We start from the raw sequence: 19,688 nt of genomic DNA, 5'->3' as shown, positions 1-19,688 counted from the left end.
GCTAGAGAAAAAATAATTGTGGGGGGGGCTCAACTGGATAGGACAATAGCAAAGCGACTCGGCAGGCTAGAGACAGGGACTATCAGGGGTATTCAATATGGGAGCGATAAGTCAGTTTTTTGCGTTAATATCGGAGGTATGACGTCATTATCGCAGGTTTTACTTTTACACCGTATTCAATTTCAGAGACTTATCGCAGTTTTGAAAAGTCTTTGATAAAAAACGGGGATAACTTTTCACCACTGAATAGGTGGCGAAAAAAAGTGCAGAATTGGGGTTTAGGGGTGCAGGTTTAAAAAAAAATAGCCTGCACCCTTCAGAATGAGCCCTTGAAACGGTCTGCATCAAAAAAAAAAAATCGGGACACCCCAAAAAAAGCACTTTGAAGTTGAGGGCCAAAAAAAAAAATGTTGGGGAACAAAGTAAAAAAATAGCGAACTTGACTCTGGGGGGGTCCCCAAGTATGCCCCAGGTGTTTTTTTCATTGCAGCTCCTTGCGCAAGTGGGTTTTTCATGATTTTTTTCAAGTCTCTTTTGCAACATTAAAATATGCTGACCCCCATTTTCAAGTACCCCAAATTTGCTGGGCATAGTTTTTTTTCGCAAAAAAAAAATTCTAAATGCTCTTCTGCACCACTTTCTTCAAAGTCGCATTTATGCACTTGCCGCGGCTATTAGAAACCCCGACTTCCTTCAGGAGTTAAATATGGGGGTACCCATAGTGATCCCCCATGTCTAGACATCATTAGGGGGGTCCCTAGAATATTTCCCAAAAATTCCCGTTTTTGTTAACCTTTAAAAAAAAAATTGTAAAAATTTAGAAAAAAAATGACATAAGGTCCCCCCCCCCCCAAAAGCCAAACCAGTCCCAGGCTAGCCAGCCAGTGGTGGTTTCTAAAAATACGGGGAACAAAATGTGTAGGGTTCCACCGTATTTTAGAAACCAACACCAGGCTGCAGGGACTAGTGCTGGTTTTAAATATAGGGGGCAAAAACGACGTGGGGTACCCCTTATATTTAAGACCAGCACCAGACTCAACCAACCGGGGTTCAATGCCACAGCCCGGAGACCCAATCACCGGGGCTCCAGGTCCAAAGCATTACACCCCAAGTCGGTCAGCGCAAGCTGGTGATCTCGGGGGAATTGGGGACCACCCAAAAAAGGGTCCCCCCTCTCCCGAGCACCACAGGCTTACGCTGAAGCCTGGGGCTCATCCCCATACCCCTGGAGCGGTGGGTATGGGGGTAATAGGGGGGCCAAATAATGTAAGACTATTGTAATTTACAGTGGAACTACAAGTGCCAGCATGCCTGCCATTTTGCACTTGTGGAACTACAAGTGCCAGCAGACATGCGGCACCTGTAATTTCACTGTAAAATAAATAGTTGAAAAAAGACAAAACACACACACCGTGCCCAGTATAAGTTTATTACATACACCTACCCATTCACACATACTTACCTATACCAGATGTTCGGTCCCCTTGTCAAGTAGAAATCCATGGTAGCTGGCCCTGCAAGAAAGATTTCATACTCACCTACATCCAGCGCTGGTCTCCCTAATTACTGGGGGTTTTTTTTGTTTTTTTAAAACACACATGCCAAACACAAAAACATAAACTATTAACATCCTTGGCGGTCTTCAATTGTTATAGTCCACCAGATCTTCCGTCTAAAGTGATGGAAGATCGCGGGGCGCTATTCAATTGTTGCAGATTTCCGCGCCCATAGTGCTACCCCCGACCAAAGTGCTGGGCGGGATTGCGAAAAGTACCAATTGGTCGCCCAAACAGGTCACTTTTCGTCCATTTCAGCTCCCACCCCCCTGGGGCCGCGAGCTGAAATGGTGCACCGGCAGCTGATCGCGCCCGACATGAGCAACAACTGAATATCTCCTGTCAGGCGCGTAGGGGAATGGCGTAAACTGTGGGTGCCAATATCTGGAATGCATCACATTCCGGATATTGGTAAATTTGGCAGCATAACATCCCCCATAGAAACCTATGGGGGATGCTGCTGCCAGCGATAATGTTTTCGGGGATTATACCTCAAATATACTTTGATAAATGGGCCCCTTAGGGAGTTAAATAGTAAAAATATTAGCTACAGCAGTTTTTAATGGAGTCAAGGAGACATTCAGTTATACAAAAGTAAAATCAGTATGAACTAGTTCATTAGGTAAATCCCATACTGGAAGCTCACATAAGTGAAACTCTTCAAATATCCTCAAAATGCATCAATATAAATTATAAAACAAAGAAATACTAATCAGTAAGTTATTTACTGTTTAGTGGGTGGAGTGTTACAAAGAGACCAGCAGGTGGGTAAACAATTAGGAATTTGAATGAACAAGAAATCCATCTAAAATAAATAATACTGTTGACACGCCCTCACTAAACATTACCTATGGGCGAAAACCCTATTATCTTTATCACCCAATGTAGAGATGCTACTGAGTTACAAAAGTCGCTGCCCTTGTGTATGCTTATCTCCACAGCATCTGAAAAGACCCAAGACCTGTCCAGAAAACTGACTTGCATTCAATTATGCATTAGCCCTTCAAGACTCTAATGCCATGAAAGGGACAGAGATTCTTTAGACTTATATCACTGGGCTTTAGACTTATATCACCTTTGACTTTAAAAATAGCCCCACCCTTCTTGCTCCCACTAATCTTAATTATGTGTGTTCATCATGCCTTGGGACTCCTCCGTCCCCTTCGGGGTCCACGATTTATTGCCAGTTATTTATATAGCGCACACATATTCCGCAACGCTTTACAGAGAAAATTTGCCCATTCACATCAGTCACTGCTCCAGTGGAGCTTACAATCTATGTTCCCTACCACATGTACGCACACAGGTTAATTTTTGTTGGGTGCCAATTAACCTACCAGTATATTTTTGGATTGTGGGAGGAAACCCAACCAAGCACAGGGAGAATATACAAACTCCACACAGTTAGGACCATAGTGGGAATCAAACCCTTGACCTCAGTGCTGTGAGGCAGTAATGCTATTACATTTACATAGGCCTCCACAATGGAAGTAATAAATCACAAGTAGGCCACAAGCAGAACCCCTTCCATCTCTGCCTCTTGCTCCCATTAATCAATGGTACCAGTGTGAAAACTATTGCTGCACGGACCTTATACATGAGAAACCTGAAGCCTCGCAATGAGGAGGTGAAGCAGTCACAGAGCTCTGTTTGAAGCCTACACAAGTGTCAGCGTACTAAAGGAGAGCCTTTGCTGATCTTGTGCAACGGTCACAAATATCATTGCTACCTACTGTGTAAATGGTCATATATTAAATTTTTTAAAGCTCTGCAACCTATTCTTTATGAAAACAGAGAAGCATGTTTAACAAACAGAGGCTGAAGAAGAACATTAAAGAATAATGTTTTCCTTTACATTTCAACCATTTTTAGATCCTTCTTTTTGAGCTTGTTTACAGGAGTGCTCCTTTTTCCATCCATCACATTCTGAATGGAACAAACCTGAAGGCAAAGCTTAGTGAACACAGCCCTGAGAATCCCTATGGTAACATACACAGTCTCCTTATATTACCAGCAGCAGAGACCAGAAAAACTGGAAAGTTTAAAGAATAGATATTTCATACAAGGAGTTTTAAAACAATTGTTTAAGGCTAAATCCCAGTCACCTGACTGACTTCAAACCATTCCATATGCTGCAAACCTGCATGGTTAAAGAGCAAGTAAGCAACTTTCACAGTAACGTAAATTAAAGACAGTTGAATAGCTTGTCTAAAATATAGATTATTATTTTTTCCATGAGAGCAACCATTTCTAGTAGGGAGACGCCTCTCTATCTTACATCACTCTGGATCAATGAAAGATGAAACTTCTGCTGCACATTTCAATCTTTATCGAACATCTAATCCAAAGTAGACAGACTGCTAGGGATATGTAATGTGGCTCCAGCCAAAGGATTTGGACACAGATCAATACAACTTTATTTTTTTTAAATAAAGCTGTAGTGCAAGACTGAACAATTAACCTCATTTATCAGCTATGAACAGAACCACTGTGATCAGAGAAGGGATTATTGGACAAACCCAAAAACTGTTAAAGCTGTACTACCACCTAGGAAAATATTTTTCACTCACTAGAGAGCCACGTAGTGGTCCACGCAGGCTTTATTTAGAAAGGCTACACTACTATTGTAATACAGAACCATGAAATCAATAAAGCTCAAATGACTGCAGAGGGGGATGTGTGCACAGGAAGACCAATCAAAAGCTGTAAGGTATTGGGTGCAGCTTGTTTTTTAACCCCCATCCCCATTTTCGGCTGAGGCAAAGATGCGCTCTGCAAGCAATGTTATATCCCTTATAGCCCTTTCACATCGCAAACCCGGGTCGGACCCGGGTTTCGAACCCGGGTCAGGGCCTTTCACATCACCATAATAACCTGGGTTAGTCCCGGGTTATTGCAGATTTGGTGCCTTTTAACTCATCCCAGGTTGCCCATGTTAAAACAGTGTGATGTAATTTTTAAAGGATTTTACTGGCTCACAATTATGATGACGTTTTCAGTAAAGAAAAAGGAAGGGCTGGGGAATGCTTGCAGTGCAGCAATCATGGCCGACAGAGCACATGTCACAGATGCAAAGTGTGCAAAGGGCCTGATGCAGAGACGGACGCTTTGAACGAGCGCTCGCTCTGAATCAGGGAGTTGTTTTTTTTTGTTTTGTGAGCGGCCAGGTTGATGGTCGCGATGGTCACCATCGGGCTTGCGACGAGACCCTTGCGGTAAGGTCTCATTGGCCGCAAGCCCCAGTGAGCTTCCGGCTCTAAATAGAGCCGGAAGCTCACCACTGACATCACTAGTGATGTCAGTGGGGCCGCCCCCAAACGGCAGGCTTTCCTTCGGGAACGCCTCCGTTTGGCCAGCCACCCCCCCCCCCCCGCCTACCAAACGGGGTGAGCTGTCAATCACCTTCGACAGCTCGCCCCCTTTGGTGCGAGACCCAAAGTGACCGTCGCTAGCTTGGTTTCGCGCATGATGGAGCCGGCTCCGTCGTGCACATGCCCAGTGGGCAAACATCGACCCGGTTGCGAGCGCTCAGCGCTTGCGACAGAGTCTGAATCAGGTCCAAAGTGTGCAGTGCAGGACAGTAATGTAAATACAGAGACACGTGCTCTGTGTGCAGGCTGGTCAGCTGACTGGAAAAAGCCAATCATCACTATTTTCTCAGACCCGGGTCGAATATCCCAGGTCTGTACCATTTAAGAGCCAAATAACTCGGGTCCGACCCGTGTTTAACCCGGTGCATTTTAAAATCATGTCGACCCGGCAACAACCCGGGAATAACCCGGGTTATTTTGGCGATGTGAAAGGGGTATTACACATCGCAAAAATAACCCAGGATATTGCAGGGTCCACCCGAGTCAAGATGTAGTGTGAACACGCCACCAAACAAATTCTCGGGTCGAGTAACCTGACATTTCAATCGACCAGGGTTGAACACGGGAACAAGCCGGGTTGAAGTGCAGTTTTATAACAGGCCCTACCCGGGTTATCCAACCTGGGACGCAGCAAACACCGATTGGATTATCCTGGGTCTCACTTGATGATGTCAGCAGCCAGACCCACAGACAGCACACTGCAGACAACAGCAGAGGCAGCATTTTGGCAGTCTGGAAGGGGTTAATACCACTACTGTCATTACAGTGATGGCTAATTGGAGTGATGAAGAAGTGAACTGTACACTATGTTGTCAGAAGCTTCATCATGCTCTCACTGGCTGAATCAAATAGTAGAAAAGCACAAACAGTCATGATCTCAGGGCTACACAGTGGTAATCCATCAGCCATGATTCTTGCAATGCTGTGAGCAGTCCCCACCCGTCCCTTGTGTTCCTTTTTGTGATCTTATCTTTGTGAGCTTGAAAAAGTCAATTTTTAATGGCATCCATAGGGTTTTACAGGGCTGAACCGGGTTCAGTGTGAACAAGGCCAACCCGTGAATAACACTGGCCGAAGGTGCAGTGTGAAAGTGGTCTGACCCGCATCTCAGCAAGTCTGGACCCGTGTTCAAAATCCCGGGTCAAAGCCAGGTTCACAATGTGAAAGGGGTATTAGCAACATCCTACAGTAGCAAAAAAACAAAAAATTATTACGTCAGTTACAATTAAATGGCATAACTTCCTTTGTTACTCAAAACTGGAAACAAAGTTGCTAAATCGTTGTACAGTTCCATAATCACATTGGGCTTAAGTGTAAAAATACAGCAACTACAGGAATTCCCTGTTCTCCCCATTTATTATCATGTTGTACAGTTATAGTTCAATGTTATGCAGATGACTAGAAGTAAAGAAAGGCAAATTGACAGTGAAATCCCCAGCCAGAAACTATTTAATGAGCAGATGGACAGGTCAAATTTAAAGTCGATATGGATTTTTACTAAAGTGCAGTACCATTTCCAATTGGGTGGAGAAGCTAAGGGGAATCAGCACCATTGCCTATACACTGATGTGACACTATGACAGGTTACATTTAGTTTAGAATTTCCTGCTCAGAAACGCATGTAAACTACAACTGGGTCTGTTCTGTACAAATCACATCAAGTGCAGTACAATATAAATTAAAAGATGTCTACTGGGCTTATAGGAGATAATTTAATCAATTAGTGTCATGGACACAGATGCACCATAGTTTACAGCAAGCCATTATTATTCTTATTAGCACACTGACATTTGTGGTCCCAGCATTGGTAGGAACAGTAAAGAAAGTAACTGGTACTGTAACTGGTGTAGAATAGTAAAGCTGGGTACACACCTATACAATCATCGGCCGTTCATCCAAAATCGAGAGAACGGCCGTTGGATTGTATACGCTGTCCCAATGCAGGAGCGCTAGCCGATAAACGGCTTTTAACGCTCCTGCAACGGTCGGGATCGGGAGGTCGCATCTTATGTACTGTTTAATATTTATCGGTTGGACCTCCCGATCCCATAGAAGCCCGTACACACTGTGCTATGTCTACAGTGTGTACGCAGCAGACAGGGGGTTACACTGGGGACAGACTGCACAGCTGATCGGGACAGTTTTACCCGATGAGCATGCAACCGAAAAAGTGTGTACCCAGCTTAATGCTGGCCATACACTAGTATGATGCAATTCATCGTACGTTTTCCCTTGAACTCCACGGCAGCTCCCTGGCAGTCCTAGCCGCACGATCAACGATTAGTGATTTTTTCACACACGTTCTGCATACGATTACGATATACAATATGGGCTGCACATCTATTCATACGATATGATAGAACAGTGGCAGAAGCGCGCATCGGATCCGATCCTACCTAAATACTACACGATTTCGACAACTCATCGTACAACGCATCTAAAATCAGGCAATCTGCCGATATTGCGCTAGTGTATGGCCAGCACACAGCAGTAGTAATGTGTTATATACTAGGTTTACTACATCAATATCATTTAAGAAGTTTGTGATGAATGACTGCACAGAGTTGGGGGGTCCCCAGTAATGTCACACAGGTTCCTTACAGCACTCTATGAAATAAGGCCATGTCCTCTCCACAACACAGGGAGCAGTCCCAGCAACCACACCTATAGCTGCAGCCATTCATCCTAACGCGGCTGTAATGGCGCCATGTACCACTTTAGCCCTATCATTGTGAAATACAGCAGAGGCACTTCACATAAGCAATATCTGTATAATATACAGGTATTATATGCAGTGTATGCTTTACTCACATAGCGCCGGGAAATGGGAAAATAAATACGGGCACTCACCGAGCACAAACTCCACTTTAGCAAGAGACAGACCCTGAGTGCACTCACACCTGTCCCGCTGTGTTCCTGCTGTCATAGACACAGTTTCATTTCCCCATGATATGACTTCCCAGCTCCCACAGCTTCCTGTTCCTGCAGCACCGCCCCGCACACTCCTACACTACACCCAGCACAGCGTGCAGCGCCTCGCACTGACTGATCTAATATCATACAGTCTATACTATGTGTACGGGCAGTCACACACTGTCACTGGCTGTGCTGCTTCCTGCTGCAATAGCCAATTACAGCCCTGCCTCCTTCCGCAGACGAGACGCCGCCGCGTCATCTTATCAGCCCCAGCTTACTCGTTACGAGATGTATCAAAACTTATTAAAGAGATGCAGTGGAGAATTTTCTCATAGACTTTGGTAGATAAATCATGATAGCCAGAAACTGATTAGTTGCTATGGGCACTTAAGGTGCGTATCCACTAGCAGATAGTGGAATGACAGTACGATTACAACATTGTAATTGTACAGTCGTTCCTCATACCCTGTAGTGTTGGTGCGTATCCAAACAGGCCAATTGAACGATAACGACGTCATTATCGTTCAATCGCTTGCTAATCGTCCGCAAATCGGACATGTAAATGTCAAAAACGACCAGCAATGCGCGTGCCTGCTGGTCATTTTTGACATCTATCATCGCCCGTACATGCTAGTCAACCTGACGATCACGTCAGGTTCAGCATGTACGGGGATGATGGATGTGCCTAAACTGAACGTTCAGTGTAGGCACATCACAGACTGTAACGGCAGCACGATTAGAATGTCATGATCGTGCTCATGTTTCACAGTCGGGAAGTGGATACGCATCTTTACACTAAACAATATGTCGTTCAGTGTGGGCACCCTCCCTCATCCCTGAACATGGTCAATCTGTCGTTATCAGCGGATTGACCAGCATGTTCAAGCGATGATTGATGTCGAAAACGACCAGCAGGAGCCTGCATCGCTGGTCGTTTTCGACATTTTAATGCACGATTAATGAGTGATGGAACGATAACAATGTCATTATCGTTCCATCACTCATTTTAATCGCCTAGTGGATACGCGGCAGCATGGTCTATGGATTTCAGTGGGCACCTCAGTCTACATGCTACTCTGAATAGGCCCTGTTATACCCCTTTTCCACTGACCTCAAAATCCTGGGTTATTATACGTGAGCGCGCATCAGTGGATTGAGAACTCCGGGTCCTGTTTCCAGCATGGGGTGATTGGCGCTTAGAGAGGATGTCATCTCCAAACGCTGCCTGAAGAAATCCACTGCACACAGGTGCAATGTGAACGGCACTGATACACTATAATGTAATAGGGGGCTGTCACGGGTCTGACCCAGTTTGGTACCATGTTCCAAATCCTGGTTCAGACCTGAGACTTGAATGTAAAAGGGGTATTAGTGATATACAGGGCACAAAAGCGCAAACTGTCTGTGTGTGTGTGTGTGTGTAGGGGAGGGGGGGTAGCATCTCCCACTGCGTATGATGGAGATGAGACATCATTCAGGGTTATATTACAGATAGAAAGAAATGGAATCAATATACGGAATATAATAAATTTAAATTCTTGAACACCAAAAATCATTCAGTAGCATAAAATGTAAGCCTGTCTGACATAACTGCGCCCCTAATACATTATCTGATGCGGTTTCTTTTTTTTCTTTCTTCTAAGAGTGCCATGATCCTGTCCTACTGAGCAGCAGGCCACTTGTATACAGAGCTGACCCCAGGTCTAATAGCACCCTGTACGAGAATTTTTGGAGCGCCAACCCCAATCCAACTACATCCATCCCACAGTAATAAAAAACACACATTGGTCCCCACAGGAAAAAATTAAGATAAATGGATTTATGGAATCAGTTTTGTATCACATGCTGCATCCTCCATCTAGACTGACACAAAACAAATAGTGCATTTACATCCCCGTGTTACCTCATACAGACCCTCTCCATCCCTCATGTAATGTCACACACCAAGGACCAATACAACACATGCAACATTCTCCTCCATGCAATGTCATGTCATCCCATGCCATATATGTATATTCATCCAATTCCTCCCCCACTGGGGGAGGCACACAGAGGGTCCTCTCCTCTCCTATAATTTTTTTACATTCTCCTGCAGGATGCAGCACTTGCAGTACTGTTGTGACCAGGATCTGGACAGTGAGTGACTCTAGATGTCTCTGTTTAATCCCATGGTCCCACTGCCACCAGTGACCTCACCTTGGACAGGCTTTGCTCTCTAACTAATGACTCATTAAAAACACCGGAGGAGGGCCAGGAGGCATGCTGTGGGGGGATGGACATTTGTGGAGGAGAGCCAGGAGGTGTTCTGTGGGATATGGAGATGAACGGAGGAGGACCAGGAGGCATGCTGAAGGTGGATGGAGGTGGACAGCTTAGCTGCACAGAATCACAGAGAATTCTGGATAAAGCCCGCCCATATCTTGCCATTGCAGGACTGTCTGGAGGAATCCCGGATTGGTGGTAACCCTATAGTTATCGGTCCTGATGGTGGTGCACTTGTGCGCGAATGACTCTCAAGCTGTCCCTGTCGGTATACAGGGCAGCAGCAGGTAAGGAGTGGATGATCTAGATTATACAAACATATTGTGAGCGGGCCAGCTCGCTTATTTCAAACTTCCCAAACACATAATGTAGACCCAACAATCATGCGCATGCAGCTGGCAAGAAGACCACCTAGTCATTTTTCCCAGATCTGCCCTGAGGTGTGTGTCATACAACAGGGAAAGCACGGCCCCAAAAGTTTGAAAACCTCTGTTCTAAAGTATTACATTGCTACCGACTAATTATAAGTGATGCTACTACTTACCATTTATCCATTACTTACAGGAGTTTCAGCATTGCCACGTGTACATTCTTATATTATTTGCATCAATTTTAATCTGAAAACATTATATACTATTTATTCTGTATTTCAAGAAATAAAGGGAATATAGACAAACCACTTTATTACACAAATATTTCACAAATAAATTAAATCTGAACCACAAAATCTTGTTATACAGCTAATCATATGATACTCGTACACATGCTACAGATAGATCAGTTGCGAGCCACACACCTTCAGATGTTATTAGGCATGCATGCCACGTGCAGTTGAATTATTTGCAATAGAAAATTGAAGCATATTTAATATACAAACCAAAGATCCTCCTAGGCCTTTGGAAATTATATTGTGATCTTTGTATTAAGGATAATTATGTACTGTATAATGCAAATATAAATCTATTAACAATATTAGACTTGGTTGAGATAAAAGCAGCTGTACAAAAGTGAGGACGTTACGCTCCCTATAAATCACATCCTAGAAAAACAAAAACGTATACAGCTCTAAACATCAAATACCCTATTGGATGCCTATGTATGTATATACAAAACAAATGACACTATGGGCCTGATTCAGACCCACTCGCGAGCGGCTGTCCGCTCGCAAGTGGGTCGATGTTATGGACTGAGCATGCGCACGACGGAGGGAGCTCCGTCGTGCGCATGCGCCAGACGCGACGAGCGAAGGAAAGTCCTTCGCTTGTTGTGTCCGATCAAAGGGGGCGTGCTGTCAATGTTGATTGACAGCACGCCCCCTTTGGTGGGCGTGCCGGGGGCGTGCCTCCGTGACGGGGGCGTTCCCACGGGAACGCCTCCCGTCAGAAGCCGGCCCACTGACATCACTAGTGATGTCAGTGGGAGTGATTTTGGCTCTGATAGAGCCAAAATCACTCCGGAGCTTGCGGTTGAAAACCTCAACCGCAGGCTCCGGCTCGCAATTTCGATGGTCTCGACCATCGCGACCATCACAATGCACGCTCGTATAGCCTGTGGGTGGTGACCCACAGCTATACGAGCGTCCGGGAGGACGCTCCATGAAAATGGAGCCCGGCCCTCATTCAGAGCGTGCGCTCTGCTCAGAGCGTACGGCTCTGAATGAGGGCCTATATGCCAATGAGTAATATTATAAAATGAGAGGCGAACACTTCTAATAAAATACTAAAATACACATTTTCAAACAGTACCACATAAATACAAATACACTGTATATATATATATACACAAATACAGTGTGTATATATATATATATATATATATATTTATATACATATAAAACAAAATTATTCTGAATACTGAAGTATATTAAGGCAGACATCCCTGGTTTTGCCTTTAAAATGACTGCTGCTTTAAAAATATGGGAGACTCACAGGAGTTCCCGCTGAGGTAGCAGATCGCACCCTATTACATAAGCCCCCATATTTCTGTTGGAATATGTTGGAATATGGAATATGGAATATGTTATTTCCAGTTTATCACTGCCACTAGCTAGCTCTTATTGATGTCCATAAGACTTGATAACCATATTGGCAATGACTGTCCCATGATTAATATACCCATGTACAACACACTTGCATTCTTCCACCATCATAATAACTTTTACCACATTGCTAGATCCTGTACAGTTCAGCGTCAGGTTATTCATGGTGAATTTAAAAGGTTGACAATAGGAACAGATGTTTAGCTGGTCCCTCTGGTTAGGTACATAGAGAGAGTTGCATATTCCAAAGCACAGATTATTCTGTATCACCAATTTGTCACAGTTTTCATGTATAATATTCTGCAAAGAAAAAAAATAGACTATCTGATCAATATCAAGTAAAAACTCCACTCTATTTTACATTCAAAGTGATCATTTCAATCCTTGCGGATAAAGGCCCTCATTCAGAGCCGCTCGTTAGCGGCAGTACGCTCGTTCCGAGCGATGTTCGCACATCTGCGCATGCGTACGGTTTTTAGTACGCATGCGCGAACCTGTCAGTGCGGCCGAAAATCGTTTGTACGCTATATAGCGAGTGCCTGCTATTTTGAATGACAGAATGAGGCGTATGTGGGTGGTAACAGGGGAAGGTGCTTGAAAACGGGGGAGTGGAATTCGAACACAGGCGTGCTTAAAGGTCAAAACGGGCGTTTTAAGGGTGTGCATAATTAATCCAGCAGCGTCATTGACCACGTCACTTGGTTTTTTTAAACTCAGAACTGCTCACAAAATAGCGGTTGAAAAAACCAACCACAAGAATAGCGAGCAGTTCATACGCTGTACGATGTACTCGATTAATCAAATAAATAGCGGACATGACGTATGGTGCGAGCGGCCAGGGGGCGTTTTTATCAAATAAACAAGCGTATGTTTTGCTCGCTCGTTTAGACTTAGAGGTGTGAACAGACTGCAATTTGCGAACGGATCATTTGAATAGCCACCCCTTGTTTTTGAACGAACGACCGCAAATAGCGAACGGCTCTGAATGAGGGCCAAAATGTGATTTTAAAAATTGCACATTGGTCCGAATGTAATAGCCTACAAGTTGCAGACAGTGGCACGATTTAAGCAATTTAACTTCTAGACTTAATAGCCAAATCATGCCACTGCCCACATTACATTTGGGCCCTTATCTTGTAAACACTTTGGATATTTCATTAGAATAAAGCCGATCATTACACTAGTAAACAGTGACAAATACTATATATCAGTCACACCTTTCATTATTCTTATAAGACCTCAGGTATATAACTCTTCCTAGTGAATTGACAGACTGCATCAGCGCCGTAACAGGGTGACAGTTCGACCTGTGCCGCCCCTGCCTCCTAAACCCGTGGTCTCATGATGTCACATGATCATCTAGAGGGTGGGGCCGTTGTCTCTAGAAAGTGGAGCACTGCCTGAAAGGTCCTAATGCTGGGTACACACTGGCCGATATATTGGCCGATCAATTGATTGGCCAATATATATATCGTGCCCCCGTCGGCCAGTGTGTACAAATTACATGTCTGTGAACAACGTCTTTCACAGATATATCACAATGGCTGTGCTGCACAGCCAATGAACAGATATGTCTGCAGACATATCTGTCCATCGGCAAGTGTGTACGGGCGATCAGCCGATCACCCATACACAGGGGTGCAGAGAGCTGGGCTGTACTGGGAGACTGTCCGAGGCTGCTAAAGCAACAGCCCAAGCAGTCTCCTATGCCAAAGGGGGGAGCGGTCATGCTGCTTGCGCCCCCTATTGGCTGTGCACCGGGCTGAGGGGCACACAGCGCCAAAGCGCCGCAAATGATTTTTTTTTACGAAGGGGGTGTGGCCACGCCTTCCACGATTAGGCCACGCACCCTACCCGCCCCCGGGCCGCCAGGACCCGCTGCAGCATGCAGATGATTGTCGTTCAGTGTGTATGAAGGCCCATCATCTGCAGATATATCTGTCATGTGTGTACCCACCTTAAGTGTGTTCCGGCCAGCTCCACAGACTGCATTGTGCCTCTGGGCTGCTCTGCAGTAGAGCTACTGGCTACAGGGTGCCGTTCCTGGTAACCTGCAGGGACCTGCATCCTGTGCAACAGCACCACTCATACACCCCTAGTTTCGGCCCTGTGCTGCATTCTGTACAGGGTTAAGTCAAAAAATGTCTCACTTCACTAAGGTGAAGGCTTCCAAAGTCATCAGATTTTCTTTTTGCCTTCATCTGGCGACATCAAGTATCAAAAGTCAGAGGTCCTAACAAGCAAACTCAATAGTTTGCTTAGACTACATACATAATTCCAAATTCTTTAAATTTCTCCCTAACATTTATAGGGCCTTATTCAGAGTTGTACACAAACAAGATCGCAAAATGCATCTGAAAAAAAAGAAGTGCATTTTACGACCTATTCAGAGTAGGTTACATAAGCTGCTGTTCCCTCCCCTTCACATACCTGAGTCATATGTGCAGGGTCGGATTAAAGGCTACGTGGGACTTGAGCTGAAAATGGTTAAGGGCCTATTGTGAGAAGCAGTGGAGGTGTGGGGGCATGACCAGAGCCATGTAGGTATGTACACCTCCTACTCTCACAGCTCCAGTATCTTAGCATCTGTGTGGCTGGTCATCATCCTGCTGTCAAGATGATGGGCCTATTTTTATGTGGAGGCCTGGAGCTGTAGTATCATCCGCCTCATTGTTAATCTGGCCCTGCGTATGTGGCTATTATTCAACTGGGGGTGTGGCTTCACTGAGTACCAACAAAAGCAAAAAATCAGTACACAATGCTTGCAGATTTCATTTAATCGCTGTATAGTACAGATAATAAGTACCCAAGTGGCATGGAGCATGTCTATCGCTAAGGGAAACAAGCCTTGTTCTGTTCCCTAGTTGTACGCAGTCAAAAGTCACATATATTGCTGAAAAAAGATGCACATATCAAAATGATATGCATGCGCACCAGAAAAAGGGCAAGTTGTGACTGCAAAAAGCTACAAATCATGTTTACAACCAACTCTGAAATAAGGCCCACAGTCTATATGTACTGACTTCCTATAAATGCTTTCCGGGAGCAGCCCTCCTGCATGCCAGTTTGGGGGGTGGGGCCGGACTCGTGACGTAATTAAGCCCCACCCCATTCTAGGGAAAGACAGCGATTCGCAGGTCTGTGATGAGGGTGTGGGGCTAAATGACATAAATTGTGCCGTTTAGCCCCACCCCCTCCTTGCGAACCCGCAAATTCCCCATTAAATCTCTCCATCCTGCCCGCTTCACTAGGAAGTGGGCAGGATCCGGGAGATATGCCTACACTTCCGGAGGTGCTGGGGGCTACCCGAAAAATCGGGAGCCTCCCGTGACTTCCGGGAGTGTAGGCAAGCATAGTCTCATTGGAGAAATCTGCTATGTGAGTATTATTTTTGTTTGGTTACAATTAATTTGTTAATTTAAATATAATATGTGCAGTTTATTTCAAATATAATTGTTTGTAAATATAAGGTATGTCAAACAAAGCTTGCACAAAATATAAATGCCATTATTTAGCATCAATACTGTACCAACTGAGAGCATTTTCAATAGAAAGACAAATACACATAGACACAATGTAATGTAATGGATGTTCACTTACCTGAGAGAATGGCACAGTTTTACACACTTCCTGTTGTATTTCATGTGTCTTAACTGGATAAATAAAGTCTTCCGGGGCTCCATTAATTTTATAGATAAAATACTCCCAGGACTTTTTGGCATGCTTTTCATGGGCATACACTTTTCTATTACTGAAAGGATGAGCAGGGAAAGAGTTCTCTCTGGTACCACCATGGCCCTTCAGACTGGGCAAATCCATGGTCTGCACAGTTTTTTCCCCTTGGGAGTCTAAGAGCTTTAACTTGGAAACTTTGTTTTTCTCTGAATTATTTTCCTTTACTTCTGCTTTGACATGTTCCTTTCCCAGAAAGGTGTCATGCAGCACAACATTCCAAGAATTCTCTCTCTCTTTTCCAGAGTGTTGCTGATGAATGGTGGTGTGATGCTTGGTCCTTCTCCTTGCTTCCACATGTCTCCCTTCTGCATCAATAGCAATATAAGATATAATGATGAGCTGGAAGATTTGGAACAACATGGTGCTGTCCACTTCTTGCTGCCAAATAACTCCCTGTGTGAGGGTATGTGGGTTTTAAAGACCAGCCTGATCTAGTTATCACAACTCCAGTGATAAAATCCTGATCCTTTGATTTATTTATGTTAATTAAATTGCTCTTTCATAGTGTTGTGTATGCATGAAAGTGTTTTCGAGATGTTTGTTTTATGTCTGACTTTTAATGTGTTACCCACCTGGTACAAGTCTAAGGAGACTGAATGTGTATTCGTGGCATGATCAACATAAGCATGAAAGCCATGATCATGTACAGTACACATACTCCAAAATTTTAACTACAGCATTGAGGCTATTTGTCTATCTATCTATCTATCTATCTATCTATCTATCTATCTATCTATCTATCTATCTGTCTACACACGTGAAATTGTATAGTTGGTGAGTAGTTATGTCATTATGTATAATCTAAGACTGTTTATGTAAATATAACTCTATTTGACCAAGTAATATAAGTTTTGCACCATGTACTATTTTGGAAATGTATAACTGGCTTAGAAGGAACATGCACGATTGTGAAGAATATCAAATACATAAATCCTTTTCAAATTAAAAATAATGATTTAAAGTGTATAATGTACCCTCATAATAGTATTAAAAAAGATATTAGAAGTCAATCTGAGATCAGGGATCCTACTGAATGTCCTCAGACATTGACCTGGTGCTTTTATATGGTTTTGAATTGTAATATCAATAGTTTCAATATATTATATTATTTTACAATTACACACTTAGGTTATTGAGGCAGTATTATGTAGTGCTCTGTGAGGCTGTGGGACATTTTGGTCATTAGGGTGGGTTTTATATTTTAATTAGGGCATTAATATTGTGACAATTGACAATGTACAGAATATTATTCAGGTCACCAGGGCAATGTAATGTTGTGGTCATCGACACAATATAATTTTCTGTGATAAGCAAGTGTAGTATATTGTGAACATATGGGTACTATAATATTGGGGCAGTGTAATATTGTTGTCATCAGTGTACAGGTATACAAGTATTTGAAGCCCCCGTAGTGTTCTCATTGGATCAGTATAATTTGTGGTACGAAAATAAGTTTGTGGTCATTGACAAACTGTCACTGTTCTGAGTGGGCTGGTAGGCATCATCACATGTAGGTGCTAGGAGACTGGGTCTCATTCAGACCCGCTCGCGAGCGCTGTACGCTCGCAAGCGGGTCGATGGTGCCCTAGTGCGCATGCGCACGACGGAGTGAGCTCCGTTGTGCGCATGCGCGAGACCTCGATGTTGATTGACAGCACACAGCCTTTGGTGGGCGTGCTGGGGGTGTGGCTGCCAGAAGGAGGCGTTCCTATGGGAACTCCTACCGCCTGGGTCCGGCCCCACTGACATCACTAGTGATGTCAGTGGGAGTGATTTTGGCTCTGATAGAGCCAAAATCACTCCAAGGCTTGCGGTCACCGAGACCCTACCGCAGGGTCTCGTCGTAAGCCCGATGGTCGCGATGGTCTTGACCGTCGCGACCATCTTTTTGGCTGCTCGCATATGCTGTGGGTGGTCACCCACAGCTATGCGAGCGGCCAGGAGGCCGTTCCAAGTTTAGGTAGGAGGGCCCTGATTCAGAGCGTGCGCTCTGGTCAGAGTGTCCGGCTCTGAATCAGGCCCACTGACCCAGTTTTTGTCAGGGATCAAGGATGTGTTAGCTATAACACTGTTTACACACTATATATATATATATATATATATATATATATACCCATGTTCCTTAGGCTACTCCACTTGCAGGCTTAGGATATAAGGTTAGTGTTGAGAAATAGATCATTGCAATATGCTGAATAATCTATATAATGTATATTCTAGCCATTAACAAAATATAATATGCCACACTAATATTTGTTTTCAGCTTTAGTTCCTCTTTAAACAACATGTTAAAATTGAAGACATACCCACTATATCAGATTGTAATTGTGCAGCCTGATCGTGATAATAAATATTTTGAATCTTTTTGCAAGGTGTGGAAAAACCAAGGCTAGATTTCTAATCAATAATCTAAATCAGTGGTTCCCAAACTGTACACCTTGGCACCCCAGAGCTGCTGTCATCCCAGCAGGCCTGGCCAAAACGTCGATCGCGATCTGCCGGGAGCTCGCAGAGCTCCCGCCGGTAGATTGTGATTCACTTTTGTACAGAAACTGATTTGCTGGCTTCTCTGAAGCTATCAGAGACTAAAGAAGCCTCTGATCGCTTCAGCGTTCCCAGTGATGCAGTGCCCGCGGCCCCACGGAATGCATCACTGGGAACTTGTGAGGATCCTGCGCTCCTGCTGGATCCAGCTTGATCCAGTCAGCGCAGCGGCAGTGGGAGTGTCAGCAGGAGGAGCGGTCCCCAGCATGAACTTCAGTCAGGTAAGCTCTGCACAGGGGTGTGGGGGCTACTAGTGGGGGCACTGACTAAGAGGCACTACTACAAGGGGTACCTCATAATGGGCACAACTACAGGGGGCATTGCATAATGGGCAGTACTACAGGGGGCACTACATAAAGGGCAGTACTACAGGGGACATTGTATAAGGGGCACTAATACTGGCGGCATTGAAAAAGGGGCACTACTATTGTGGGCATTGCATAATGGGCACTACTACAAGGGGCATTGCATAAGGGGCACTACTACTGGGGGCATTGAATAAGGGGCACTACTATAGTGGGCAATGGATAATGGGCAGTACTACAGGGGGCACTACATAAAGGGTAGTACTACAGGTAATTAATTTGGCTTAGGGGTGCCTTGAAAAATTAAGGAGACCCTAAGGATGCCTTGAACTGATAAAGTTTGGGAACCACTGATCTAAATCATTAATGCTATATATGAAAAATAGATGACAGTAAACATTGTTGGAAACTATGTCCAATTGGAAAGGAAAATAGACCTTTAAATAAATATGCAATTTACAAAAAACAAAAGACACTGGAGACCATCTTGAGAAGTTGCAAAAACATTTACAAACTAAACATTTCCTTTGAAAGTCTTAGCTGACAACATTTTAAATATCCTGTTTATATGAAGAAAAGACTTGAAGGTTTAACTATAGCCTCACAAATCCTGACAGCAAGATAAAAAGAAACACCTATTTCCGAGGCAGTCTTTGACAATAATTGCTAGCTCAGTGCCAGGATTTGTAATCCACACACCGCTTGATTCAATTGGAAATTTCAATCAACAATTAGGTTGGCAACCATTTGCTTCAAAACAGTGTGATGATTACTGCTAATTATTGTCATGTTGATCCGAGCTAAATACGTTTGTCATTATTTGCATCTTACTTCAAAGGGATTCATTTTTATTACCTGCTAATTTGGCTGAACCAAGTGCCACTTATTATTGTGACATAGGACACAGATTTGCAGCCTGTGTATCTCTCATTGTACTTGTGGATATTTAAATCTCAATTCTTAC

The 19,688-nt window shown here is 44.0% G+C and overlaps 2 protein-coding genes across 2 annotated transcripts in view; both read right to left on the bottom strand.

Moving 5' to 3' along the window:
- ZDHHC21 (zDHHC palmitoyltransferase 21) overlaps window positions 1-7,957 on the bottom strand; it is a 76,447-nt gene extending 68,490 nt beyond the window's left edge. The window contains exon 1 of the mRNA XM_088472628.1: window positions 7,778-7,957. The gene's annotated coding sequence lies outside the window, so the exon portion shown is untranslated. The remainder of the gene's footprint in view (window positions 1-7,777) is intronic.
- Window positions 7,958-12,158: 4,201 nt separating this feature from the next.
- Window positions 12,159-16,238, bottom strand: CER1 (cerberus 1, DAN family BMP antagonist). Its single transcript, XM_088472581.1, has 3 exons — window positions 15,744-16,238; window positions 14,294-14,344; window positions 12,159-12,443 (listed from the first exon to the last, which is right to left on the bottom strand). Exons 1-3 carry the CDS (start codon window positions 16,236-16,238, stop codon window positions 12,159-12,161), a joined length of 831 nt encoding a protein of 276 aa, XP_088328707.1.
- Window positions 16,239-19,688: the final 3,450 nt, after the last annotated feature.

This window comes from Taudactylus pleione, unplaced genomic scaffold (assembly GCF_031769625.1).
Source record: "Taudactylus pleione unplaced genomic scaffold, aTauple2 ptg000127l, whole genome shotgun sequence".
Classification (NCBI taxonomy): domain Eukaryota; kingdom Metazoa; phylum Chordata; class Amphibia; order Anura; family Myobatrachidae; genus Taudactylus; species Taudactylus pleione.
The sequence above is the reverse complement of the archived record's forward strand: the minus strand, read 5'-3'. Positions and strand labels throughout refer to the sequence as shown.